Genomic DNA, 26,790 nt, shown 5'->3' on the forward strand with positions numbered 1-26,790 from the left:
TGTTTTTTAGTGCTCATTTTTCTTGTTGACTGGAAGTTTCTAAATAAAAAGTTTCCCTCAGTCTCCCCTAAGTTACTAGTGTTTTATGGTGGTCTCACAAATAGTATTTTGCTTGCCAGTCCATCTTTTCTGGATTAAATTTGAAAGCTGGCTTTTATTTTGGTGTGTAAGTGCATGAGAAAACTGTCAAAACCAAACTATATATCTCTTGTATAGTACAATCATACTGAAATATAATTACACATTCTTTAAGAGATTTATGTATTTATTTATTTGAAAGACATATTTAGCAACAGAGAGAGTAAGAGAGAGAAAACTGAAACTTCCATCCTGTGGTCATTCCCTAAATGGCCACAAAAGCCAGGTCTATCCAGGCTGAAGCCAGGAGACAGAAACTCCATCCTGGTCTCCTACATCTTGGCAGGGGCCCAAGCACTTTGGCCATCTTCCATTGCCTTCCCAGTCACATTAGGAGGAAGCTGAATCTGAACCAGGGCAACAAATTGGCACTGTAATGTAGGATGCCAGTATTGTAGGTGGCAGCTTAACCCACTGTACCACCATACCATCCCCAGTTACAGATTTTGTTGTATTGATTCAGTATTTATAAAATACTTGACATTGCAGAACTTCTGTCATAGGGTTACAGGATTTTTAGAGCTTACATACATCAGGAAACCAAGCCTCAAATTACTTAAAACTTCTGTGAGGTTACAGGGTCAGTTTATTTATTTATTAAGATTTATTTACTTGAAAGGCAAAATGATAGAAAAAAGAGATGGATTGGTCTCTCTTTTTTTTTTTTTTAAAGATTTATTTATTTGAAAACCAGAGTTACACAGAGAGGAGAGGCAGAGAGAGGTCTTCCATCCGCTGGTTCACTCCCCAATTGGCCACAACGGCTAGAGCTGCGCTGATCCAAAGCCAGGAGCCAGGAGCTGCTTCTTGGTTTCCCACACGGGTGCAAGGACCCAAGGACTTGGGCCATCTTCTACTGCTTTCCCAGGCCATAGGAGAGAGCCGGAAATGCAGTAGCCGGTACTTGAACCAGTGCCCATATGTGATGCTGGCACAGCAGGTGGCGGCTTTACCCGCTATGCCACAGCGCTGGCCCTAGATTGATCTTCTGTGTGTTGGTTTACTCCTTAAAAGGCAGTGACAGCTGGTGTTGGGCAAGGTTGAAGCTAGGAGCCAGGAACTCTGTCTGAATCTCCCATGTGAGTGACAGGGATCCAAGCACCTGGGCCATCTTGCACTGCTTTCCCAGGTGAATTAGAAGATGCATTGCAAGCAGTAAGACTTAACCTGCTGTGCTGCAACACCAACTCAAAGAGCCAGTTTAATAGGCTTATATTAAAAAAAAAAATTTTTTTTTTAAATTTATTTATTTGAGAGGGTGACTTAAAGACAGAGATGGGGCGAGATAGAAAGATCTTTCATTTGCTGGTTCAATCCCCAAATTGCCATAACGACTGGTGCTGGGCTAGTCTAAAGCCAGGAGCCAGGAGCATCTTTGGGTCCACCACACGTGTGCAGGGGCCCAAGTGCTTGGGCCATCTTCCACTGTTTTCCCAGTCCATTAGCAGAGAGCTGGATTGGAAGAGGAGCACCCAGGACACCAGTTGGCACCCATATGGGATGCCAGCCTCGCAGGCAGAGGCTTAGCCTACTATGCCACAGTGCAGTCCCTAAAATTGGTTTCAGAGATGGCTTGGTTTTCCAGTCTAAAAACTTGGTGTTACTTTGCAAGGTGCTGCACTTGCATTTGCTCTTAGAAGTTTTTAGAACTGAAGTACTGAAATTTGACTTAAATATAGAAGAAACATTTCTTGAGGGGGTCAGTAAGCAACCAGAGGTCCCACAGGAATCACATTGTATCCTAGATACAGCATTTACCAAGTAAAGTTCACGCTCTAGTTCTTGTGAAACAGAAACCTCCCTTTTATCGTCAGTCCTACACTAAATGACAATTTTTTTTTAGCGGGGGGGATGAATCATTGGCTCTGTTTTAATTCAGACAGCCTAAATGGTACATCTCCTTTTTGAGTGATGAATATAAGTAATTCAGATTTTGGCTATGCTGTTTAGTATTTCTTTCGGTTTCTTGGTTTATAATAATTCCTGTGTAGCTTAAACTGTGAGGAGGAGTGAAAAGTCTTAGGATGAAATATGGAATTGATTTTGAGAATTGCAAGTTACTTGAATGTAAATCATTGTTTGTAATCTATTCATATTCTAGTTTTCTGTTTCTGTTGGATTTTGAGACTGAGCCCTATAAATCAACACTTACAATGCTATGAGGTTATCAAGTTTATAGATAATATTCTAAACTTTGTTTGATACATCCTTGCATGTTTTCCTACTATAAATCCATTAAACTCCTGATTTGACATGCATATTTCTTTTACTCTTAGTGAATGATCAGTGGTCTGAATGATGCATTTGGTGGTTTCACTGTCCTATGGTAATTTTTTTCCTGAAACTGTTGAGTGTTGGAACTGAATTTCTAATTGTTTCCTGAATTAATGCCTTTTGGAAGTTGAAATTGTCTGAGTTTTACATTGTAAAACACATAATGTTCAGTTTTTAGAGTATCTAACTTTAAAAAGAAAGCCTCTGATAGCTTGAGGGAGCATTTGAGAGCTTACTGTGGTAGTTGGTCATTCTTGTAGCTAAAAACCTGGTGTGATAAACAGGAGTCTGACCTGGCCGTTGCCTTTTCTCATCTGCAGGTGTGTGTGGTTTCAGCGCAGCATGGCTGTGGTCATCCGTTTGCAAGGTCTCCCAATTGTGGCGGGGACCATGGACATTCGCCACTTCTTCTCTGGATTGACCATCCCTGATGGGGGCGTGCATATTGTAGGGGGTGAACTGGGTGAGGCTTTCATCGTTTTTGCCACTGATGAAGATGCAAGGCTTGGTATGATGCGCACAGGTGGTACAATTAAAGGGTCAAAAGTAACACTATTGTTGAGTAGTAAAACGGAAATGCAAAATATGATTGAACTGAGTCGTAGGCGGTTTGAAACTGCCAACTTAGATATACCACCAGCAAATGCTAGTAGACCAGGACCGCCACCTAGCTCAGGAATCAGTGGCAGGGTAAACTTGCCTACAACAGTACCCAGCTTTAATAATCCCTCACCCAGTGTAGTTACTACCACCACTTCTGTTCATGAAAGCAACAAAAACATACAGACGTTTTCCACAGCCAGCATAGGAACTGCTCCTCCAAATATGGGGACTTCCTTTGGGAGCCCAACATTTAGCTCAACTGTTCCCAGCACAGCCTCTCCAATGAACACAGTCCCACCACCACCAATTCCTCCAATCCCAGCGATGCCATCTTTGCCACCGATGCCGTCCATTCCTCCAATACCAGTTCCTCCTCCAGTACCTACATTGCCTCCCGTGCCTCCTGTGCCCCCGATTCCCCCAGTCCCTTCCGTGCCACCCATGACCCCACTGCCACCCATGTCGGGCATGCCACCCTTGAACCCGCCACCGGTAGCACCTCTACCTGCTGGAATGAATGGCTCTGGAGCACCTATGAATCTGAACAATAACCTGAACCCTATGTTTCTGGGTCCATTGAATCCTGTTAACCCTATCCAGATGAACTCTCAAAGCAGTGTGAAGCCACTTCCCATCAACCCTGATGATCTGTATGTCAGTGTGCATGGAATGCCCTTTTCTGCGATGGAAAATGATGTTAGAGATTTTTTCCATGGGCTCCGTGTTGATGCAGTTCATTTGTTGAAAGATCACGTAGGTCGAAATAATGGGAATGGATTGGTTAAGTTTCTCTCCCCTCAAGATACATTCGAAGCTTTGAAACGAAACAGAATGCTGATGATTCAACGCTATGTGGAAGTTAGCCCTGCCACAGAGAGACAGTGGGTAGCTGCTGGAGGCCATATCACTTTTAAGCAAAGTATGGGACCTTCTGGACAAACTCATCCCCCTCCTCCTCAGACACTTCCCAGGTCAAAATCGCCCAGTGGGCAGAAAAGGTCAAGGTCAAGATCACCGCACGAGGCTGGTTTTTGTGTTTATTTGAAAGGGCTGCCATTTGAAGCGGAGAACAAACATGTCATTGATTTTTTTAAAAAGTTGGATATAGTAGAAGATAGTATTTATATAGCTTACGGACCCAACGGGAAAGCAACTGGTGAAGGCTTTGTAGAGTTCAGAAATGAGGCTGACTATAAGGCTGCTTTGTGTCGTCATAAACAATACATGGGCAATCGCTTTATTCAAGTTCATCCAATTACTAAGAAAGGTATGCTAGAAAAGATAGATATGATTCGAAAAAGACTGCAGAACTTCAGCTATGACCAGAGGGAAATGATGTTAAATCCGGAGGGAGATGTCAACTCTGCCAAAGTTTGTGCTCACATAACAAATATTCCATTCAGCATTACCAAGATGGACGTTCTTCAGTTCCTAGAAGGAATTCCAGTGGATGAGAATGCTGTACATGTTCTTGTTGATAACAATGGGCAAGGTCTAGGACAGGCATTGGTTCAATTTAAAAATGAAGATGATGCACGTAAGTCTGAACACTTACACCGTAAAAAACTTAATGGGAGAGAAGCTTTTGTTCATGTAGTTTCCCTAGAAGATATGAGAGAAATTGAGAAAAATCCCCCAGCCCAAGGAAAAAAGGGGTTAAAGGTGCCTGTGCCAGGTAATCCTGCAGTACCAGGATTGCCCAGTGCAGGAATACCCAGTACGGGAATACCCAGTACAGGAATGCCCGGTGCGGGAATGCCTGGCGCGGGAATGCCCAGTACAGCACTACCCGGCGCAGGAATGCCTGGTGCGGTAATGCCTGGTTCAGGAGTGCCCAGTGGAGGATTGCCCAGTGCAGGAATGCCTAGTACAGGAGGTGAAGAGCATCCCTTCTTGACTGTAGGATCAAAGGAGGCCAACAATGGGCCTCCATTTAACTTTCCTGGTAATTTTGGTGGGTCAAATTCCTTTGGGCCACCACTCCCTCCTCCAGGATTAGGAGGGGCCTTTGGTGATGGTAGGCCTGGTATGCCTTCAGTTGGAAGCAGTGGTTTGCCTGGTCTAGGATTGGATGTTCCCGGTTTTGGAGGTGGACCAAATAATTTAAGTGGGCCTTCAGGATTTGGAGGGGGTCCTCAGAATTTTGGAAATGGCCCTGGTAGTTTAGGTGGCCCTCCTGGCTTTGGAAGTGGCCCTCCTGGTCTCGGAAGTGCCCCTGGGCATTTGAGTGGGCCACCAGCCTTTGGGCCTGGGCCCGGGCCTGGGCCTGGCCCAATCCATATTGGTGGTCCCCCTGGGTTTGGATCTAGTTCTGGAAAACCAGGACCTACAGTAATTAAAGTGCAGAACATGCCCTTCACTGTGTCTATTGATGAGATTTTAGATTTCTTTTATGGCTATCAGGTAATCCCAGGCTCAGTGTGTTTAAAATACAATGAAAAAGGTATGCCCACGGGTGAGGCCATGGTGGCTTTTGAATCTCGAGATGAAGCCACAGCTGCTGTCATTGACCTAAATGACAGACCTATAGGCTCAAGAAAAGTAAAACTTATATTAGGATAGCCATTCACATCAACTCTTTATAGGGTAGATCTTCATATTGCTGTGACTAATGCATCCAGATTGTTTTCCTAGTATTTCCAGGTTAGAACCTGTGGATTATTTCAATTGCATATAGATTGGTTTCCATAACATAGAGCATTGTTGACTGTTTACAGAAGACTCATGATCGGGATAAACATTGCTGTATGTTACTGTAAAGCTCTCTGGAGAGAACAAAAAATGATTCTGACATACCATTAGAGAAACCATTTGTAAAACTCAAGCCACCACATAAGCTTATCAAGGAGTATAGATTGGCTTTGTTTTATACCATATGGGATGAAGAAAATAGAAATGTCAGTAGAGCTGTTTGAGGGTGCTCTTGCCAGCTGCGGAAAAATATTAAGTTGGCTACTCCTGGAATTTGGTTTAAAGCTGGACAGATTTGCCTTGTAGGGTCAAAGCTTTGTCTAAAGTCCTCATTTTCTTTTAAAACTGAATAAAATCTCTGTATACAGATTCATTGTATGTACTTTTATTGCTTCTTGAGGGTTCTTGCTGTATAGACAGTCCTGCTTTAGAAGTTGCTGCTTTGTTTGCCTATTTGACTAATTTGTAAATGAGCAGAACTGTTTTATTGGGTCTTTTTTCCTAAATACAAAACTCCACACTTGGTTTGTGCTATAACCTTGAATTTTGATTTCTAATGTCACACTTAAAACTGTGTGGAATAAGACGTTTGCCATAAAAATAAAACTATGAAGTCCTCTACCTACCAGAGCCTTTTTGGTTTGACCGCCGAGTTTTAGTCTAGTCAGTTTAAAAATTGTTCATGTTGTTTGGATGGCATTTAAAAAACAAACAAACAAAAAAACAGAAACCACTTGTAATGATCAGTGTTTAAGATGCTTAATTTGAAGTCCTGTCCATGATGAGCCTAATTATTCTAGCAGCTTCCTTCTGACACAATTTATGTAGCCTTTAAGTAAACGAGGGGTTCACTCATGAGAGAATATTGTATCTAGGTTTTCACAGAACTGAAGTTGAAATTGTTAGCTTTGTTAGCAATAGTAGTATAGAATAAAAGATCCATAAACTGGTCCATAGATAGTGTGTGTAGTCCTGTGACTTGGAGATGGTTTTGTGGCATATTTCAATGAGTAGTCTGTTAAAACATTCATGCAGATGCAGCTGCCAGAGGAGCGAGAACTGCGGCTCCTTGTCCTTGCAAATCCTTTTTTCTTTAGCATTCAGGACACTGAGGCAGGAGGACCACATGGGTTCTGGTTGGTAAATGTCCTTGTCATGAAAATATTTGCCTTACAAAGTCCTGTTCACTGCCTCAAAAAGGCTCTACTTAGGTTTACTTTTCTTAGTTAAAATGCTCTAAAGATGTGTCAAATGATACTATAAATATACAGAATGGGAGATTGGTGAGATATGATGAAAAGCAAATTTTGTCTTCTACATGATCCTCTTACCTTGGTTTGAAACATCCTCAACATTTCCTACAAATTAATATATTTACAATGGTGTCAGTCTTTTAAAAGAAGTATTTGCTGTTACGTGTGTATATATATATCTATATATAGTGCCTTTTTGGTTTTGCAAGTCAGTGGGCCACTGAAATACAGCGTTGTGTACTTCAGAGTTAAGAATGGCAATAATTTCATTTGTGTGATAAGATTTGGAAAGTTTTGTCATCATTACATTCTTAGAGGATTGGCAGTACAGGATTTTTGTTGAGGGAGAGGATTGTTTAGACAAAGAGGTGGCTGTGGTGTGGGTCTTTGGGTAATTCACAAATATAAATTTGCTTTGACAGCTCACTAGATAACTGCCTCCTCAACTTAAAAAGCAATATGTTTGTGTATGCTGTTCAATTTTAAGTTTTCTGTTAAGTCATCACTTCTCATTCCAAAGAGAATGCAAAACACATCAGCACTGCTTGGGAATCTTATTTCAACCACAGATTATATTTTCCCCGTTGAAAAGCTGACTTTTCATTTTAGAAAAATGAGTTGAATATGAAAGTCTTTTTATCTTTTTTTGCAGTTTATTTTGATTATATGTTTATACATTCTTATTAAATAATTCATATACTTTATTGCAACTACTTTGTTATTTCTACATTTTAGCTAAATGCTGAAAAGGAAAACTTAATTTCATTGTTCATCAAATTAAATAAATTAAGAAAATAGTGGTTTGTGTAGAAATTGGAGAGAACTGTTTCATTTCGTTGAATCACAACAGCACGTCTTGTTGTGAATGTGATTAAATGCTGTGCGTTCTGGAACTTAATTTTTGTGTATCTGAGACTTATTAACTTAGTACTAACTGATAAGCATTCTGTTTATCTTGTTCTGGGCATTGGAGTTTTTTGAAGAAAATTCTTGAAAATGTATTCTGTGAAACTATTCATACCTCTTCTGAAATTTTTCTCTTAAGATACTAGGTTTGGGTTGGAAATGAATTTACATTATTTTCTCATTTGCTTTGTATGGTCTTAAGGATTTGTAATGGTTTGCTCAAAGTTGTGTGCTTTTGTAAATGCTATCATGATACTTGCTTTCAATCCTATGTGTAAATTTTATTGCCTTGTTTCTGGCAACGTTAACATTTATGGAAGAGACTCTTAATTTTTTTCCTCTTCCTTCTACTGAGCTTTTATTGGTGTTTGCTTTTCTTTTGGTTTAAAGGATTAGAGAAATCTACAAATGTATTTATAAATAAGCAATTTGTAAACTTTTCTGAATGTCAGTGAAACGTTTGGTGTTTAAGCATAATTTAGAGGTGTGTGTTGTGTTTACATGTTAGTTTAGATGTGCAGTTACTAGTGGCTTTATTTTTAATGCAACACAGTGTTAAGTGAGATGTAGTTCCTAGCTTTGTACTCCAGGTTGTCCAAGCAACAACAAAAATTCTATTAGAAAATTTAATTCAGAATTTCAGGTAGTAATATGATTATTAAGTTAAGGTCAGTCTTAACTCACTAGATGAAAATTTAGGGTACTGTGTATGGAAGTAAGGAAATAATACATTTTTAGATGGAAATAATCACCTTGCATAAAAATAAGAATGCATGAAAGCCTTAACCAAACTCAAAACTCCCTTTTACTGGATTGTGATTTATGTATAGGTGTTGGTCAAGTGTGTAAAAATAAAATCTACTCATCAGTTTTAAGAACACTTGAAAAATGAGTAAAGAAAATGCAAAAGTGCTGCTAGTTGAATCTTCTGGAAAGAGTTTCTGGCAGTAATCCCTCTAAAAATTCCAAAATTGCCACATATAAATTGCTTTATTAGCAATTCCACAGTAACCAAACACAGTAAAATGGCTCACTGACAGTATGGCCACAACATTGCCAGCAAATACTGCCTTGGCATCATTCAGCAAAGGTTTTTGTTTATAAAGATGAAGTATTGAATACTACTGTTCAATAAAGTTGTCACAAAATAAAACAGGCTAATGCTTTTAATGCTTTAACTGCACAAAAGTACTGAGCAATAACATCAGATTTGGGTTTCTTTTTTAAACTGAAAATATTTTGTGCCTTTGGGAAGGTGGATTTGGTGATCTTGGAAGTAACGATTGTTGCTTATCCTTGTCTGCTTATGCTGAAATGTGGTAAGAAGAGGATACTTGAATAGCAGGGAGAAAACTTGATTCTGGATCAAATCCACGGTATTCACCTTCTCAGAATTGTATTTTATCCATTTCTTTTGCTAGCAAATTACTTCATAATGTGGACTCAAAAAGAACAAAGTGTTCATTTTCGCAGGAGTCTTAAAGGAGTTTGTGAATTACTGCTTTAAAAATTATAATTACAGTAGGAAAGGGAACAGAAATCTTCAGAACAGGATCTCAGTTGCACACACCTCTTAGGCTTTGTTTTTTGTTTTTGTATTAGTATGTCAGATATCTGAGGTGGTAAACAAAGGAGAGAAATGGAAAATACTGCTTTCTTACATTGATGCTCTGGCTTTTGTCCCTCCACATTTGTTCAACTTCTGAAAAAGAAAGTGAAAAATCAGCTTAAGCTACAGAGCTCATTAAAAAAAAAAAAAAATCTGGATTGGGGTTGAGTGAAACCCATGGGTTGATTGTTCCTTATAACCAAGGTGATTGAAAAATGTTTAACTTTGTCATGAGAGTTTAGCCTGACTTTGAATTTGAAGGTCCAGCTTGTTCTAAAGTGGTATAGAGTATACAGATAATTCTAGGTAGTTGCTGAGCCATTTAAAAATGACCAAGGTGTAACTAAGTGTTTGAAAAATTATTGAATAAAGTCAGCTGCCTACAGATATCCAGCATGTCCTTTACCTTCAGAAAAGGGGGTTTGTGATAATGTGTCTCTTGTTGAGAGATCACTTCTACGATTCCTTGTTGTTTGCTGTCCAGTGTTTTACAACAGAGAAATAGTTTATCCACTTCATCACTGTTCTCCCTACTATTTTGGTAGGGCTTTTTTGAGATAGGATAGAACTTAAGCCTGTGACTTTGATTTTTTTTGTTTAAAAATTGCTTGATTTGTTTTATCTGTATAGTAGAAATCCGATAGATGACATTGACTTATGGCTAAATGTTCTGGAAAGTATTCTCTGATGGTGGCACAATTCTCTGATGCTGTAGTGACTTTTCAGGGAAAAACTTTGTTTTAACAACATAAGCAAATTCCTCTGTTGGTGCCTACTCATGTAAAAGTTACTCTTCACTGTGGTGGTGTGAGTTTATTCTTGGTGCTTTGGGCTATTTTGTGTCAGTTTCTAAAGCATCCTTGAGTATAACTCCTTTTCTGTATCAACATAACGATAACTAGCAAGCAGCCAAGGTGGTGTTTTCTACATACTGCTGTACTACTGAAAAGTCCAGAGAAATAAAAAGCTACCTGATGGGGACATTCCAGCTCCAGGTACAGGAGGACAGCAGCACTTGGGAGCAGAAAATCTTATTAATTATATCCCTTGGATTCTGACAGGAGACCCAGGGGCCTACATCTTACAAAAATGTTGAATGTTAGGGCATAGAGGCTCAGCAGAGCGGTGGATTTGGCAAACAGCTGTCACAGACATTGATGCTAATAGTTTCAAGTCATTGAGAGAAGGAGGTGACTATTTAAGGGAAAAAGAATAATGACCAGCAAGATAACACATGAGTAGTCAAGTGTTCACTCAGTTTTACTCATCCCAAGAGTGAGCTCTGCCATACACAGACTACCCCTATGTGCTTCATTTCTTGTCCATCCTGCTTGCTTGTTGGTGGCCAGGGCTAAGAATTGGTCTCACACTGAAGCCTCCTTACTGCTGTCTGTAGCTCTGTCCTAATGGGCAGTGGTAGTTCACACATGGCTCTTAACTGGTAAATAAGACCTGTCACCCATTTCTGCTTCATATCAAGTAATGACCCCAAAAATGGTGACAGCCATGTTGTGTTACCACTGTTAAGCAAAGTGGGAAAGGTACAAGAAGGATAAAATAGCATCAATTTAAGACTGGTTCTGATTTCCTCATTTTTCTTTTGTTCTGCTTAATGCCACCTTTCACCACGTCCCTCCACACTTTGGGTTGCAGTGGAGTAGTAGGGTGACACAATCTTCATAGAAAACCCTTTTGTGGTGTGGCCTGTGGGGCCAGGAGAGTCCCTCTCCTTCTGCAACTGCTACTTACTGAAGTAGATACTGCTCTGCTTCAGTGACCTTGGGACTGGGGGCATCTGTTACCTTCAAGCTTCTCTATGTGAAATGAATGTACAGTATAACTGTAGCTATATCCCATCCTAACCACTTTTTGACTAATGTGCACTAGCACTTCACAGTGGTAGAAGGAATCAAAATAAGATGTTGAGTTTTGGATTACACATTGCTTGATGGTACTAGGTACACTTGGGTACCACAGGAACCAGGTAAAGGCTTTCCTGGCCAAGTGTTAAGTAATGGACTGTGACACAGGAACAAGTGTAAAGCAGTCTGTAACTAGTATAGATTCCCTGTTGAAATATTTTATTTCTCTACTATAACATGCAAATTCAGAAAAGTGACATCCTAAGGTCTCCCAAGTATCCCAATTTGTTCTAGTGAAGGGTAGGCAGACTCTCGTTATGGTAAATAGGTAGGTGGTTCTTTTCCTGTGATCTCTAGTCTGCTGCATTGGTTCATTCACGTGGCTCCTTTTATGCCACAGGTCACTAAGCACTGGAGAATGGCACTGACGGTGCCTCCACCTGTGAGATGCTCAGGAGGATGGCTTAGTACTGTTGTCTCAGACCACCTATAGCAGGTAGAGAAGCAGTAGAAGAACTGTACATTCCAGCATGGCAGGATGTAGCCAGAAGTCACCACCGCATTCTTGTTTCTTAGACTGTGATAATTCTACTTTATTTGCACTAATCTTGCTGTTTAAAACTTAGTCCTTTAATGAGATCATACAAAAGTGGAGCCCATCAGCTCCTGCCCTGCCCTGCCACTCAGAATAAGAACTGTAGTGCATGTGGAGTTATTTTCCATGTGTGTGTAAGACCAGTCATGGTGGAAGGCCACATGACATTTGCTGCTCTTACGGGCCAGATAGACCAGAATGGATTACAAGATGTGAGTTGTTACTAAAATGGGGGCTCATGAAATCACATTTTGAGAGAATTGGGTCATGGTTCTATCAGTTGCTGTGATCCAGGACAAGTAATTTCCTCCTCTAGACTAATACTTGCATAGCCATTCTATGTCTTTGTGGAAATTTGTAGCAAGTTTGTACCTTAAACTACAGAGAGGCCATGCGTGGAACTCAAACCTTTGGTCTGGCTGCTGCTTGGCTGCTTCTAGCATGGTAGTGTCTCCACTGCATCCTGAGGAACACTTAGGGGAACAGTGTTTCTTTTCCTTTCAGGGGTTGTCAGTCGGGTCCTCTGGAGCAGGAAGACCAGAGGCATTCCTTCTGCGTGTCCTGTGAAGCAGCAAGGAGTTAGTGGTACTCTAAAAGGACTCAAAGCAATACTTAACACTTGTGAGCACTGAATGGAGGAACAGTACAATCATATTGAGCACTTAGTCTGTGCTGGGCAGGGCACACTTTACGTGGTTGGTGTCAATCTTTACAATAACCCTGTAAAGTTGGCATTAAATTTTTAAAAAGATTTATTTGAGAGAGTTACAGAGAGAACTAGAGACAGAGAAGTCTTCCATCCACTGATTAACTCCCCAGATGGCCGCAGTGCCTGGAGTTTTGCCGATCCAAAGCCAGGATCCTGGTGCTGCTTAGTCTCCCATGCAGGTGCAGGGGTCCAAGCATTTGGGCCGCCATCTACTGCTTTCCCAGGCCGTGGCAGAGAGCTGGATCAGAAGAGGAGCAGCAGGAACTAGAGCCGGTGCCCAAATGGGATGCCAGCGCTTCAGGCCAGGGGTTTAACCCACTGTGCCACAGTGTCAGCCCCAGCATTATTATTTTATTACACCACTTTATAGATGGAGAAATCCAGACAAAGTAAAGCAGATTAAGTTAGCTTAAGGTCTCAGTAAGGCTTGCTAATCTTAGGTGCTCTCATGACTCCAGAGGTAGAGCGCTTCCCACAGTTATTCCTTGCCTCTCCCTGACATGGGAAAATGTGAGACCACTGGCAGCAGCCCGGTTCCTGCATCAAAGCATAACGTGGAGGGGTAGAAGTATCACCTGTTGGCAAGATTTCTCAGTCACCACGGTCAAGCTCATGATTAGAGTGGGAGCTGGCCTTAATTTTTAAGTAGGCAGGTGGAGACTATGTAAGTATGTTCAGAGTCTCCTTGCAAGGGAAATCCTGCCCACCACTACAGTCTTAACCTGCTTGAAAGCCATGTGTTTTTACATTGCTTCCCTCCCTGTACCCAATGCTGTCCTCAAATTCTTGAAGACTTGGGTACAGGTTGGATTTGTTTGACTTTTAATAAATCTTTGAGGCTGTTAGAGTTGGAACAATGGCTTCACGATGTTTTTGACCTTTCTGTAGCGCAGCAGGGTGGGAACCCAGCATCTGTCTGCCTTGCCCTCTTTTCCCACTTTTCACTAATAGTGTGCCTCTGGACATTGTAAGCTTTGTGGTGTTCCCATATCCTGTGGTGGTCAGGTTGCTTATGGATCTAAACCAAAATTATTGCTTAAAGTTTCATCTTATTGATGTAATTCAAATAACCCTTAGTCATAGATATGAGTAAAGAATGCATAGTTTTATAGTGAGGACTTGTATTTTTGGTTCAATTTGAGACCTACAAGGAATGTCCTTGGGGCTGCTGACTTAAAATTGGAGAATGTATAAGTTAAAGGGAGAAGCAGGGCTAAGAAAGTTTGCTGACCTTCTCTGTCACTCGAGGGGGTGGGGAGAGCAGTTCGTCTTTTCAGTCTACTGGGAAAGAGTATTCAATGGGTGGTGTTCCCTCCATTGGGAGCCTGTGGAGGATTTCCTGATTGGCTTTCAAGACTTGATCCAGCATCTGTGAGCTGCTCCCGCATGCCAAGGTAGGCAACAGGAAGGAGTGTGAGCTTGACTTTGGTTTGGTAAAGGAGTGTTTCTGCCACCCAGACACAGAGTCCTTTGTGTCTCCTTGCAGCCCCTCTATCGTTACCGAGGGAGAATAAAGGAAATAAGGCTGGCAGGCTGGTGTCCTTCCTGCTTACATTCTACAGTGTGGAAGGAGGCAGTGTTAACTCCTGAGCTTAAACATCTGATGGATGGATTTCAGTTCACCTGAATTGGATCCAGCATCTGGAGAAAAGACCTGTTCTTGGGTTTCTGAAGAGCAGATTTAGAATCTCCCGAAGGAGGGTAGGGGGTGCCGTGAAAAATGAAGGGCGTTACTGCTGAGCAGAGTGGGATTCTCCATGCAGAGTGGTCTGTTGGTAGAGTGGCCCATGGCAAAGGAAGCCCTGACGGAGCACTTGCCCGATTTCTAGTTTTAAACTTAATGAATGATACACATTTTCCGTGGCTCTTGTAAGCCATTCAGCCTGTTGAAGCACACTGCTGCAGGCTTCCCTGAGGTGTTTTTAATTCCCATTCTGTGATCAGGTATAAGATGTGGGGCAGGAGATACTGAATCCTTGTTTTTGCCGAAAAAAACTAAACTCGTCGTTTAATTTTTTTTTTTTTTTTTTTTTTTTTTATTTTTTTTTTTTTTTTTTTTTTTTTTTTTTTTTTATTTTTTTTTTTTTCTTTTTTTTTTTTTTTTTTTTTTTTTTTTTTTTTTTTTTTTTTTTTTTTTTTTTTTTTTTTTTTTTTTTTTTTTTTTTTTTTTTTTTTTTTTTTTTTTTTTTTTTTTTTTTTTTTTAATTATTTTTTTTTTTTTTTTTTTTTTTTTTTTTTTTTTTTTTTTTTTATTTTTTTTTTTTTTTTTTATTTTTTTTTTTTTTTTTTTTTTTTTATTTTTTTTTTTTTTTTAATTTAATGACGAGGAGCAGTGAAACTGACAGAATACAATGTATATAGTAAGGGGTGAGTCTAGTACCCCAGAATAAGTTGAGTGCTGTAGAAAGTATGAAAGGGAGGCAGACGTGAGCTAGGCTTGAAGGCAAATATTAATAGCTAACACAACAGTTGCACACTACTAACCACCTCGTATATGCTATTTACATTAATTTTTGGAAATAGGTAATACTCTAGTTTACATGATCACTCACTTTCTTTTATTTCGGACAGTTATATTTATAAGTTATGAAAATGAAAAAAATTTATAAAGATCTACCTGAAAAAAAGATCTTCCCATCCGCTTGTTCAACTCCCAAATGGCCCCAACAACCAGGGCTGCACCAGGCTGGAGCCAGGAGCTTAATCCAGGTCTTCTGTGTAGGTACAGGGGCCCAAGCACTTGGACTATCTTCCACTGCTTTAAGAAGATTATTTATTTATTTGAAAGGCAGAGAGATACACCAGAATGCTACCCCCATGAGTGTGGTTTTTAAGGGCCTGGGTGAATGTGCCCTTTCAAGATAAAAGGCTTGGAAAACATTGAGATTGGCTGTGGGGATAAACAAAAGAAATTCCAAGGGAAGTGGAGAGAAAAAGGCAGCTGTTTGATTTGCAGTTTTGGACTAGTTCGAAATGGAAAAGTGCAGTGATGGGCACATGGAGATAACAGCTTGCCTTTTGTGTTGGATTGTCCTAGAAAGCTCAGCTCTCCCTTGCTGGCTTTTGCAGCAGGTCAGGGCTAGATTGAAGAGGATCCTTGGGTCCTCACTTTCCTAGCCTTTGTACTAACGGAGTACCTGTTGTTTGCCAGTCACTGGAATGGAAACAAGGTGAATGGCCATACCCTTGTTGAATTTATAGTCTAGTAAGGAAATACATAATCACATCACACATTTTGATAAGATTTATGAGAAAATGAATGTTTGGTTGGGTTTGGGAAACATCTCTGACATCCACAGAGAACAAATCAGAGACTTAAAGTGGAGATGACAAGAGACCACTGCAGCCATCTGGGCAGGGTATCTGGTTCAGAGGACAGTACACAAAGCAGACATCTCTTAGACAAACAGAGCAAGTGATGCTTCTTCCCATTTATTGATTCACTTAAGTTGATGCTTCATAGTTTCACACAAGTCTTGTCGTAAGAAGGCCATCAGTGCTGCTGGGTTATTTATAATGGCACTATACTATATGAGAAGTAAATGAGTTTGGTTTAAAGTATGTAACTGTGTAGGAAGGAGATAGAGGATAGAAGAGTGACTAGCAGTTTTAATTTCAAAAGATTTCTAAGGAGAGGTAGTCTTGGGGATGATTTTTAAAGGAGATAAAAAGGATTTGGAAGAGACTAATTCCATGGATTATAGATGATTTATAGAGAATATGGCTCACATGCTATAAAGTTGAACATTACAAATGTCAGGTTTTACATAAAGAATTTCTGATTCCATGAGACCAGGAGGTGGGTTGGTGTGTGTGTTGGCAGGGTTGGTGTAGTTACTGGAAAAGCTCTAACCTCTGTGAGTGGGAGCCAGGCCGCCCTAGGAAGGCGTCATGTCAGGAAGGGATGCAGCCCGTGGGCTCCTGAGACGTGGGGCCAACAACAGCGTGGTTGAGGTTGGAGTTGGGTTCAAAGAGAAAACGGAAGATAGCATAGGGCCAGCTGCAAAGGAGGATGGTATAGTGATAATGACTAAGAATGTTCTAGTCCACCAGAAACAGGCCTAACACAGGAAGAATCTCCTGGCCCACTGCATAGATTTGGCCCAAATCAAAAGCCTTTTTCTGCAGGGTCTCAGAGAAGTCATGGAGTGAGGTGACGGCAGCTTCAGTTGCCTGCAGTCTCACCACTCTTTAAGTCGTCATTGCCAGTGCTTCTGTGAGTCACAACAAAGTTTTACTGGAAGGAAGGCATATGCATCTGAAAAAAAAAATGCATCATCCATGTTGATTCTCCAGTTGTTTCACCACATATCCATTCAACAATGTTTGATTTTTTTTTTTTTTTTTTGGTGCATTTCAAAGCTGCAGGCATAGTTACAACGTGTCTTGAGTTCAGCATTTGTGTACGGTATTTTGCATTTTTGTAGAATTTACATGCAGTCAGATGTGAACAACTTAAGTATACCGTTAGATGGAATGTCGAGTGTACATGCATCCCTGTGACCCATGATCCTGGCACCATAAAGGTCTCAGTGAATGCCTGCACCTCCCCTGGCAGAGGGGAGGGCAACTGCTGTTCAGAGCCTTTCCATCATAGATTAGTTGTGCTTGTTCTGCAACCTCATGCACGTTACAAATATTAATAATTTATTTTTGTGGCTGAATTGATTTCATAGAAAACATCACAGTGTGTTTACCAGTCCTCATTAATGGACACCTGAGCTGTTTGAAGTTTTTGGTTATTATGAATAAAGCTGCTGTGAACATTATCGTACAAACTTCTGTGGACATAATATTTTCATTTCTTAAGGATAAGAATTTAGTTGTGGAGTTACTCTTGGGCTAGGTGTATGATTGGTTTTCTGATCAGCTGCCAGACTATTTTCCAGAGTGGTACAAACAACACTTGGACTAACAATGTGACAGAGTTGCACATCCTTGTCAGCCTTCGGCGTAGTCAGTCCTTAGACTTCCAGCCGTTGTGGTGGGTGTGGGGCAGTCTCTCGTCATGGTCGGATTTGCATTTCCCTAATGATTAGTGCTGTGTATCACTTTGCTTATTCCTGATTCATAGGAAGCGTTGGTCATATATTTTGCCCATTTTAAAATTGACTCTCATTTGATACTGAGTTGTAGGAATCCTACATTTAAATTTTAACTCTCAATTGTACACAGGATAAGGAAGATTTATTGCTGGACATTTCATTTAAATAAAAAGCCTAAAGGTGTGAGTTGAACAAAAATACATTCATTGTTTGTTCAGTTATAGGTACCAACTATGTACTAAGCACTAGAACCCATAGTTTATGGGGCAGATAGACAGAAGTTAAAATTCTTAAATTGAGGGTTCAACATTAAGTCACCAAATATTTACTGAGTACCTGCTATAGTGTAGTTACGTTAGAAGTCCTGGAGGGAGATGTAGATAGGGACAAACCAGGCAAGGCTTCTCCCTGTGCACCTTATTTTCTTGACTGTTTATTGGCCCTGGGGCAGAGGCTCTGAGGTGGAGAATGTGCCTGCCTGTCTGGAGCGTATTGGCTGGACGACTTGGTAAGCAAAGGTCAGGGCTTTGAGCGCTTTGTAGACTGGTAAAACTTTGGATTTTATTTTGAGTGCTCTCCGAAGTCATTCCAGTGTTTTAAGAAGTGAAATGATATGACCTGCATTTTGTTTGGGTAATAACACAGAATTGTTTCAGCGGACTGACGAGGAAGCCATTGCAGTCATACAGAGGAGAAAATAAAAGCCTGCCTGGGAAAGGTGGGCAAGTGTTCATAACGGAGTCGCATCCTACAGAACCTTGGATGAGAGAGACATCTGCTAGGCAGGACAGTTGGAGGTCTGTGTGTCACCAGAAATAACTTTGACTGTTTGGGTGGGTAAATGAATGGCAGGAGGTGTAGGGCAGGTGGCAGACTGAGAAAGGCTTTGAGGTTTAATTAGGGATGCAGTTACCATATTGCTTAGCTGCTGAATTCTGTGTAGCTGTGTCCTCTGGTAGTCTTACTAGGAAGTTTTGATTCTGCACCTAAGAGCCATGGGTAACCAAGCTTGAGTTTTAATTAAAGACTCTGGAAGCTGGCATCAAGAATGATGAGGTGGGGAGTGGGAAGTTAGTGTAGTGGTTAAAATACATCCTGCATTGGAGTGCCTAGCTTCAATTGCTTGCTGCAGCTTCCTGCTAATGCAGACCCTGGGAGGGAGCGGTGATGGCCCAAGTAATTGAGTTGCTGCAGTCCATGTGTGAGACCTGGATTGAGTTCCTGGCTCTTTGTATTGACCTGGCCCTGGCCCCGCCATTATAGGCATTTGAGGAGCAATGCTGACAAGATCTCTGTCCTTTGTCTCTATCTCACTTGCCTCTTGCCACTGATCCCTCCCTTGCACTGCCTTGTATTTGGTCGTTTTTGTTTTAAAATATGACCTGAGTGGACATTGTGGGACAGCAGATTAAGCTGCCACCCGAGATGCCCACATCCCACATTGCAGTGCTTGGTTTGAGTCCTGGCCACTCTGCACTTCCAATCCAACATCCTGTTAGTGTGCCTGGGAGGCAATGGATGAGGCCAGCCCAGGTGCTTGGGCTCATATGGGAGACTCAGAATTCTTAGGCTCCTGGCTTCAGCCTGGCTCAGTCCTGGCTGTTGTGGGCATTTGGGGATTGAACGAACAGACGGAGAGGAGCTTGCCCTCTTTCTGTCACTTTGTCTTTCATATATATTTTATATATATATATATACATATATATATATAATGATTTATTTATTTGAAAGAGTTACACAAAGAGAGGAGAGGCAGAGAGAGAGGTCTTCCATCTGCTGGTTTACTCCCCAGTTGGCTGCAACAGCCAGACTCTGCTGATCTGAACTCAGGAGACTCCTCCGGGTCTCCCCTGCAGGTGCAGGGGACTTAAGCCATCTTGTACTGCATTCCCAGGCCAGTGCAGAGAGCTGGATCAGAAGTGGAGGATGCACATATGGGGTACCGACACTGCAGGCAGCAGATTTACCCTCTTCACCACAGCACCAGCCCCCATATATATATTTTTTTAATAGGATGACTGTGTGAAGTTGGCCTCGGAAATAGAAACCAGGGAAGAAGGCAAGAGAAAATAGATAGTTTGTTTAAAATGAAATGGAGCCTTTGGGCTTAGAGTGAATAGTCATGAGGACTTGATGTATGGATTGAGGCCAAAGCTAATGAGGCCCTTTAGAAATTACAAAGTAAAAGTATAAAATATTGATAGAATGCAAAAGTGTATATGATACATAAAAGTCAAACCGTCATGCCACTCCACAGTACCTAGTCACATTTATTTAGTGTTACCTTTCATTTTTCAGTGTATTCATGTATTCCTATTATATATGTTTACACACATGCAACTTAAAGTTAACAGTCACAGTCTTTACAGTTTTATTTTTTCAGAGTTCTTTTTTTTAAAAAAAATATTTATTTGAAAGGCAGAAATACAGAGAGAGAATCTTCCATCCACTGGTTCACTCCCCAGATGGCCACAACGGCCTGGAGCTTGGCCAGGTGGAAAAGCCAGGAACTAGGAGCCTCCTGAGGGTCTCCCAGATGGGCACAGGGATCCAAGCACTACACTTGGACCATCTGCTGCTTTCCCAGGCATGCCAGCAAGGAGCTGGATCGGAAATGGAGCAGCTGGGACTCAAAACTGGCACCCATATGGGATCCCAGCCCTGCAGGTGGAGGCCTAATCCTTTATGCCCCGGCACCAGTCCCTCTGTCTTGTGTTTTGGCTGTTACTCAGCATTCTGTTGTTTGAATATACCAGAATTAACTTAGTCACCACCCAACTGATCAGATCTCTAGGTAGCCTTCTCAGCAGTAATGAAATGAAATCCGTTTACATTTGTCTCTGCAGTGTGAAAACACTGCCTAAGAGAACGTGAGGTGGCAGGGGTGGAGTTCATTCAGAGTAGGACTTGGGGAAGCAGTGGTTCTGATCCCTTAGGGGCCTGTGTATTCTGTTCTGGCGCTTTCTCTGGGAAACCTACAGTGGAGTGATCCAGGTGGCCATGTGTCTGCAGGCCACATGCTAGGGGCAGGAGTCAGATGAAGGGGGTGGTTTCTACGCTATTTAACTGGGATTGTAAACTGCTCCAGGTATCAGAGAGATTCTCACGCGGACATGGGAGTAAGGCTTTCCTGTGGAGCGCTAGACCGGGGAAGAATTAAGTGAGGGGTGGAACTGAGAACTCCAGAGACGTGGGTCTGTGAAGGTATGATTCCGTGGAGCTGGACTTGCAATGAAGATTATAGGGTGGTGCGCTTTGCCTCCTTGGAAATATTAAAGAGAGAGGGTGGCCATGAAGGGCAGTGTGTGAAACACATTCAGCCCTAAGAATCATTCCAGCTTTGGGTGCTGGCCATGTTCCTGATGGGGATCATGACAATCTGGGATGGAGTGCTGTGCCTGGGTAGAGGCAGGATTGATTGAGGCCCAGTAGAGGGGAGGCTGAGGCTGGAAGCATCCCTAGGAATATTGCTGGTAAATCTGGCATGCCGAATGAAACCCAGGGAGAAATCTGACTATATGCCCTTGTATGCTCTTCAGGTGTAAGGGCCAGGGCAAAAACAGGAATAGTGTAAGACTCCAAGGCTGATTGGTATGGTGGCTACAGGAGGAAGTGATCTGTGCAAGGTGTTTCCAGAAGAGGAAGTTGGTGAAGAACTTTGATACTACTTGGTTGTGGAGGCAAGAGTTAGAAGCTGGCTGGACTGGGAGCTGGGCCTAGATGTAGCCTGGTAGATTTCATTTAGCAAATATTTATTGTCCATGTGTTTGGGATGGAGCAATAAACAGATAAGTATTCCTCCCCTCACAGAGTTTTTACTTTAAAGTGGGAAAGACGAATTATGTAAATGTATTAGATATTGATAAATCATAAAGAAAATAAGCAAGAAATGGGTATGTGATACATCAGTGGCAGTAAGGTTGACATTATAGATTAGCTAGAAAAATAGAGATGATTTTGAAGAAACACCTGGAAGGTGAGAGGGAGCAGCAAGCCATGTGCATAATACGGGGTTTAGAACATTCCACGTATTTCAAAGGCTTTGGGATAAAAACAAGGTTGGCTTTTTGAGGAATGGCAACCCAGGTGAATGGATTGAAATAAACAAGAGCAAAGGTGTTAGCAGATGCAGTTAGGAAGATCTAGATCGTTCAAAAACGAGGTCATGGTATGGTTGAATTTTTTTTTTTTTTCTAAGTAATGGGAAATCAATAGAGTTCAAGCAGAGGTTTGACATGACTTGGGTTTTAACACAATTACTTTGGCTGCTGTGTTGAGCCTGTTGGTGAGGAGTTGGGGGAGTGAAGGTGGGACAGCATGGGATGAGGGAGACCAGTTCAGAAGGCCAATGCAACAAATGACAGTGGCTTGGACTGAGTAGTAACAGTGGAAATATTGAGGAGATGGATGTGAGCAAATGATTAGAGGTTTGAGAATCAGTGGATGGGTTGCAGTTCTACTCCAAGATGGGCTTCAATGTGAGTGGGAAATCACTAGAGAAATAGACTTGTATGGGGGTGGTGTTTGGATCATGGTTGCATTTGGGGCAGTGTTGGAATTAGAACTTACATTAGGGTCTGACCTGGAACTAACAGGATCAGAGTGAGATGCGTTGGTCTTTGCAGAGATCAAGGTTGGAGTCTGGGTCTGGACAGCACTGTTAAGGGGTTAGGACTAGTTTTGGATCACAGTTGCAGCTGGAGGCTAGTATCTCATTTTGGTATTTTCCCAGCATACTCTTACTCTTTTGGGTCAGCGTTGGTTATACCACCATCTTCTGTGGCATTGAGTTCTCCCTAGAGGGTGGAGGGGTATAACAAGGATAAGTCCTGTTCCTCCTAGAGGGTAGACACAGGCTCAGCCATGCCTAAACAGAGCCTGCTGGGCTTGCTGGGACCTGCAGTCAAGGGAGGGCAGAGAAGGGACCTTCAAGCTTGACCCAGTTCCTTTCCCTCCAGATGGCCCACTGTGTGACCTTGGTTCAGCTCTCCATTTCCTGTGACCACCTCATTGACAAGGACGTCGGCTCCAAGTCTGACCCACTCTGCGTCCTTTTTCAGGATGTGGGTGGGGGCAACTGGGCAGAGGTGAGGTGGACCATGGAAATTAAAATTGTAGAGGGAGGCTAGGATTGTGTTTTGGATGGAGGGCCTGTGTGGTGCTTACTGGCTTCTGCCCACAGCTTGGCCGGACTGAGAGAGTACGGAACTGCTCAAGCCCTGAGTTCTCCAAGACTCTGCAGCTTGAATACCATTTTGAGACAGTCCAGAAGCTACGCTTTGGAATCTATGACATAGACAACAAGACACCAGAGCTGGGAGATGATGACTTCCTAGGGGGAGCTGAGTGTTCCCTAGGACAGGTATGTAGGGCCAGGGTTGAGGCCCCCCCACCCCAAACCCAGCAGATTCTGGAAGAGCCCTGTCAGACAGCCTGGTCTGCCTGGAGGTGGAGAGTGCATCCAGCAAGACCCCGCTGCCAGAGATCTTAGCATCCCCCTTGCTTTTCTCCAGATCGTGTCGAGCCAGATGCTGTCTCTGCCGTTGATGATGAAGCCTGGAAAACCTGCTGGGCGGGGGACCATCACGGTAAGGAAGTCCCAGTGAGGGCTGGAGCAAGGGTTTCTACATCAGTGAAGAATTCATGAGGTGATGACAGCCTCCTCTCCTAGGTCTCAGCTCAGGAACTGAAAGACAGCCGTGTGGTCACCATGGAGGTGGCAGCCAGAAACCTAGACAAGAAGGTGTGTCTGGAAGGAGGTCCTGGGGACCCAAGAGCTAGGGGAGCTGGGATGGTTGTGGGAGACAGGTGAGGACGGGGAGCTGGCATCGTACTTGTTTCTCCCTGAGTTGTAACTCGAGTGTCTGTGGCATTGGCAGGACTTCCTGGGGAAATCGGATCCATTCCTGGAGTTCTTCCGCCAGGGTGATGGGAAGTGGCACCTGACCTACAGATCAGAGGTGTGAGACCCCTGGGATTGGTGGGATGGGGTAGGAGAGGTTCTCCGGGGCCTTGTGACTGCAGGGTTTGGAATGCAGGTAGAAAAATACTGCAGGTGGGTAGGGAAGGGCTGGCAGATCCTCATACACCTGGCCAGAGCTCACAGGAAGCCTTGACCCTCACCCTCAGGTAATCAAGAACAACCTGAATCCTACGTGGAAGCGCTTCTCAGTTCCCCTTCAGCACTTCTGCGGTGGGGATCCCAGCACACCCCTCCAGGTAAGGAGGCTGTCTGCTGAGTAGACAGAGAAGGAAAGATAGCCCAAGGGACATGCTCTCACCTGCCTCTTCTGTGCATGCACCCACCCACACACCTTCTCTCAGGTGCGGTGTTCAGACTATGACAGTGATGGATCGCATGATCTCATCGGTGCCTTCTACACCAGCTTGTCTCAGCTACAGAATGTCCCGGTAAAGCCCAGCCCTGATCAGGGGTACTGAGCGGGCCTAGATGGCTGCAGCCCCGGGAAGGGAGGGCAGCTTGAGTCCTCGGCAGGTGCTCCGGAAGTTTCCTGCCCTAATTTTTCTTTCCTCTCTAGGCTGAGTTTGAATGCATCCACCCTGAGAAGCAGCAGAAGAAGAAAAGCTACAAGAACTCTGGAACTATCTGTGTCAAGATTTGCCAGGTGAGACGATAGCTCATGTGACCCAGGCTCTAAATCCTGGGTTCCTCGGCCCCAAACCGTCTCACCCCAGCCATGATCCTGGTTTTGTCTGCAGGTAGAAACAGAGTATTCCTTCCTGGACTATGTGATGGGAGGTTGTCAAATCAACTTCACTGTAAGTTGCGTTCCTAGGGGCAAGGGAGCAGGTTCAGGGCTCAAGGTGGCCGTCAGCTTACTTCCTGGCCTCCTCCCAGGTGGGCATAGACTTCACTGGCTCCAATGGAGACCCCTCCTCACCTGACTCCCTGCACTACCTGAGTCCCACAGGAGTCAATGAGTACCTGACAGCACTGTGGAGCGTGGGCAGCGTGGTTCAGGACTACGACTCGTGAGTAACTGGCTCTCGTGGCCACCCCACTCCCTGCAGATGCTGCAGCCTCTGGGCTCACAGTTCCCACAGTGCCTCTTCAAAACTCACTGTCTTCCCACAGGGACAAGCTGTTCCCAGCATTTGGATTTGGGGCCCAGGTGCCACCTGACTGGCAGGTCAGCTCTTTGTTCTCTCCCCAACTCTAGTTTTCAGTTTCAAGATCCTCATTTTGGGGAATGTAGTAAAATCACTTGCTGCCTGGTGCCCACCCTTAATGGGAAATACAGGGACAATGTCCTTGTAGAAGTGTGCACAGCAACTGCTCAGGGTGAAACTCCTGTAGGGTCTTGGTTCACACAACAGTGCCCCTTTGTACAAAGATCATTTTCCTCCTTGCCCTCAGGTCTCACATGAGTTTGCCTTGAACTTCAACCCCAGGAACCCCTATTGTGCAGGTAAGTTCCCCCATGCTGCAGTGTGAAGCAGGTCTGTCCACACCTAGAGGGACAGGCCCACATGGGCAAAGGAGAGTGGGGGCAGGCCCGCCTGCGTCGTCTAGACCAGTGGGTCTCAGAGCCAATCCTCTGGAGTCAGGCCTTCCTCATGCCTCTTGGTAACGGTGTGACTTGAGGTGAGTTACTTGGTCTCTATGTGCTTTGGTTTCATAATAAGACTAAATACTGTAGAATACCGAGTAGTCAAAGAGAGGGCATAGGAAGAGCCTTACATTTGAAGCAGCGAACCTGGCTCACGTGAAGTGCTCTCCAAAATATGGTTGATGTTAACTTTGCAGGTGCTTACTTGAGAATCAGTGTAATCTTTGGTGCCTCCCTGCAGGGTTTTTGGGTCTGTTTGTTTTTAGACAGAGTTTCCCAAACCCTTTAATCAAAGACCAAACCTTGTGGCTCCCCATCACTCCCAGGTGGGCAACACGTTAAAGCATGGAAAATTTGACCTGACCTCATCTGACCTGGGTTTTTAAATTTAAACTTTTATTTTGACATAAAAAAAAGTTAGAAGAATAGTCATGGTGGTTCAGGTCATTGGAGTCCAGCGTTCTTAAAATCAAGGAGAGTCTCTTATGTAGTCACAGTACAATTCTCAAAATCAGAAAGTTAATATCAGTAAAGTACTGCTTCTCAATCCATAGCACTTATTCAGATTTTTGCCAGTTATCCTAATGGTCCTTATAGCAAAGAGAATCTCAGACCACACATTGCATTCATCAGGAAGATTGCTTCATAATACTGACATTTCTTTTTTTTTTTTTTTTTTTGACAGGCAGAGTGGACAGTAAGAGAGAGAGACAGAGAGAAAGGTCTTCCTTTGCCGTTGGTTCACCCTCCAATGGCCGCCGCGGCTGGCGCGCTGCGGCCGGCGCACCGCGCTGATCCGATGGCAGGAGCCAGGAGCCAGGTGCTTTTCCTGGTCTCCCATGGGGTGCAGGGCCCAAGCACCTGGGCCATCCTCCACTGCACTCCCAGGCCACAGCAGAGGGCTGGCCTGGAAGAGGGGCAACCGGGACAGAATCCGGCGCCCCGACCGGGACTAGAACCCGGTGTGCCGGCGCCGCAAGGCGGAGGATTAGCCTAGTGAGCCGTGGCGCCGGCCCATAATACTGACATTTCTGAAGAGCACAGACCAGTGAACGTCTAGAACGACCCTCAGTTTGGGTGTGTCTCATTGTCATGATTGGACGCAGGTTTTATATGTGTGTGTGTTTGCCAGGAACAGCCACACAGTGATCCTGTGCGTTCTCAGTGCATCGTATCAGGAAGCACATGACACTCACTTGTCCTAATACTAATCGTATTAACTAACATTTGGTTAAGGTAGGTTTCCCAGCTGTAGAAAACCTGTCACTCCCTTTGTAATTAATAAGGTATCTTTTGGGAGGAATCTTGGAAATTATATAAATACCAGTTACCAACTTTCACCCTCTGGTCTTAGCATCACTGATGATCCTTGTCTGAATCATTTCTGATGACTGCCTAATGATTTTGTAAATCCTCCCTTAAGAGCTTTCTTTCTCCCTTAGTAATTAATCTGTATGATTACTTTATTGAATGGATTATATTAAATTGGCTATAATCTGATGTTCAAATTGTCCTAACTTTTTCCAGGGAATCC

General features: G+C 43.1%; 2 protein-coding genes across 17 annotated transcripts in view; both read left to right on the forward strand.

Annotated features, from left to right (window-relative positions):
• Positions 1 to 26,790, forward strand: part of CPNE1 (copine I) — a 36,999-nt gene that overhangs the window by 7,942 nt on the left and 2,267 nt on the right. For 9 of the 16 annotated variants that reach the window (XM_008255980.4, XM_008255978.4, XM_017341628.3 and 6 more), the window contains 12 exon segments: positions 22,644 to 22,772; positions 22,868 to 23,047; positions 23,199 to 23,273; positions 23,357 to 23,428; positions 23,565 to 23,645; positions 23,815 to 23,904; positions 24,010 to 24,096; positions 24,225 to 24,311; positions 24,406 to 24,465; positions 24,545 to 24,678; positions 24,782 to 24,836; positions 25,064 to 25,115. In XM_008255980.4, coding sequence (XP_008254202.1) covers positions 22,644 to 22,772; positions 22,868 to 23,047; positions 23,199 to 23,273; positions 23,357 to 23,428; positions 23,565 to 23,645; positions 23,815 to 23,904; positions 24,010 to 24,096; positions 24,225 to 24,311; positions 24,406 to 24,465; positions 24,545 to 24,678; positions 24,782 to 24,836; positions 25,064 to 25,115 — 1,102 coding nt within the window. 16 annotated transcript variants of the gene reach the window in all.
• RBM12 (RNA binding motif protein 12) lies at positions 2,755 to 5,577 on the forward strand. Its single transcript, NM_001171333.1, is given in 1 exon segment — positions 2,755 to 5,577. A coding segment is annotated over 1 exon segment (2,823 nt).

Source organism: Oryctolagus cuniculus, chromosome 11 (genome assembly GCF_964237555.1).
Source record: "Oryctolagus cuniculus chromosome 11, mOryCun1.1, whole genome shotgun sequence".
NCBI classification, from domain to species: Eukaryota; Metazoa; Chordata; class Mammalia; order Lagomorpha; family Leporidae; genus Oryctolagus; species Oryctolagus cuniculus.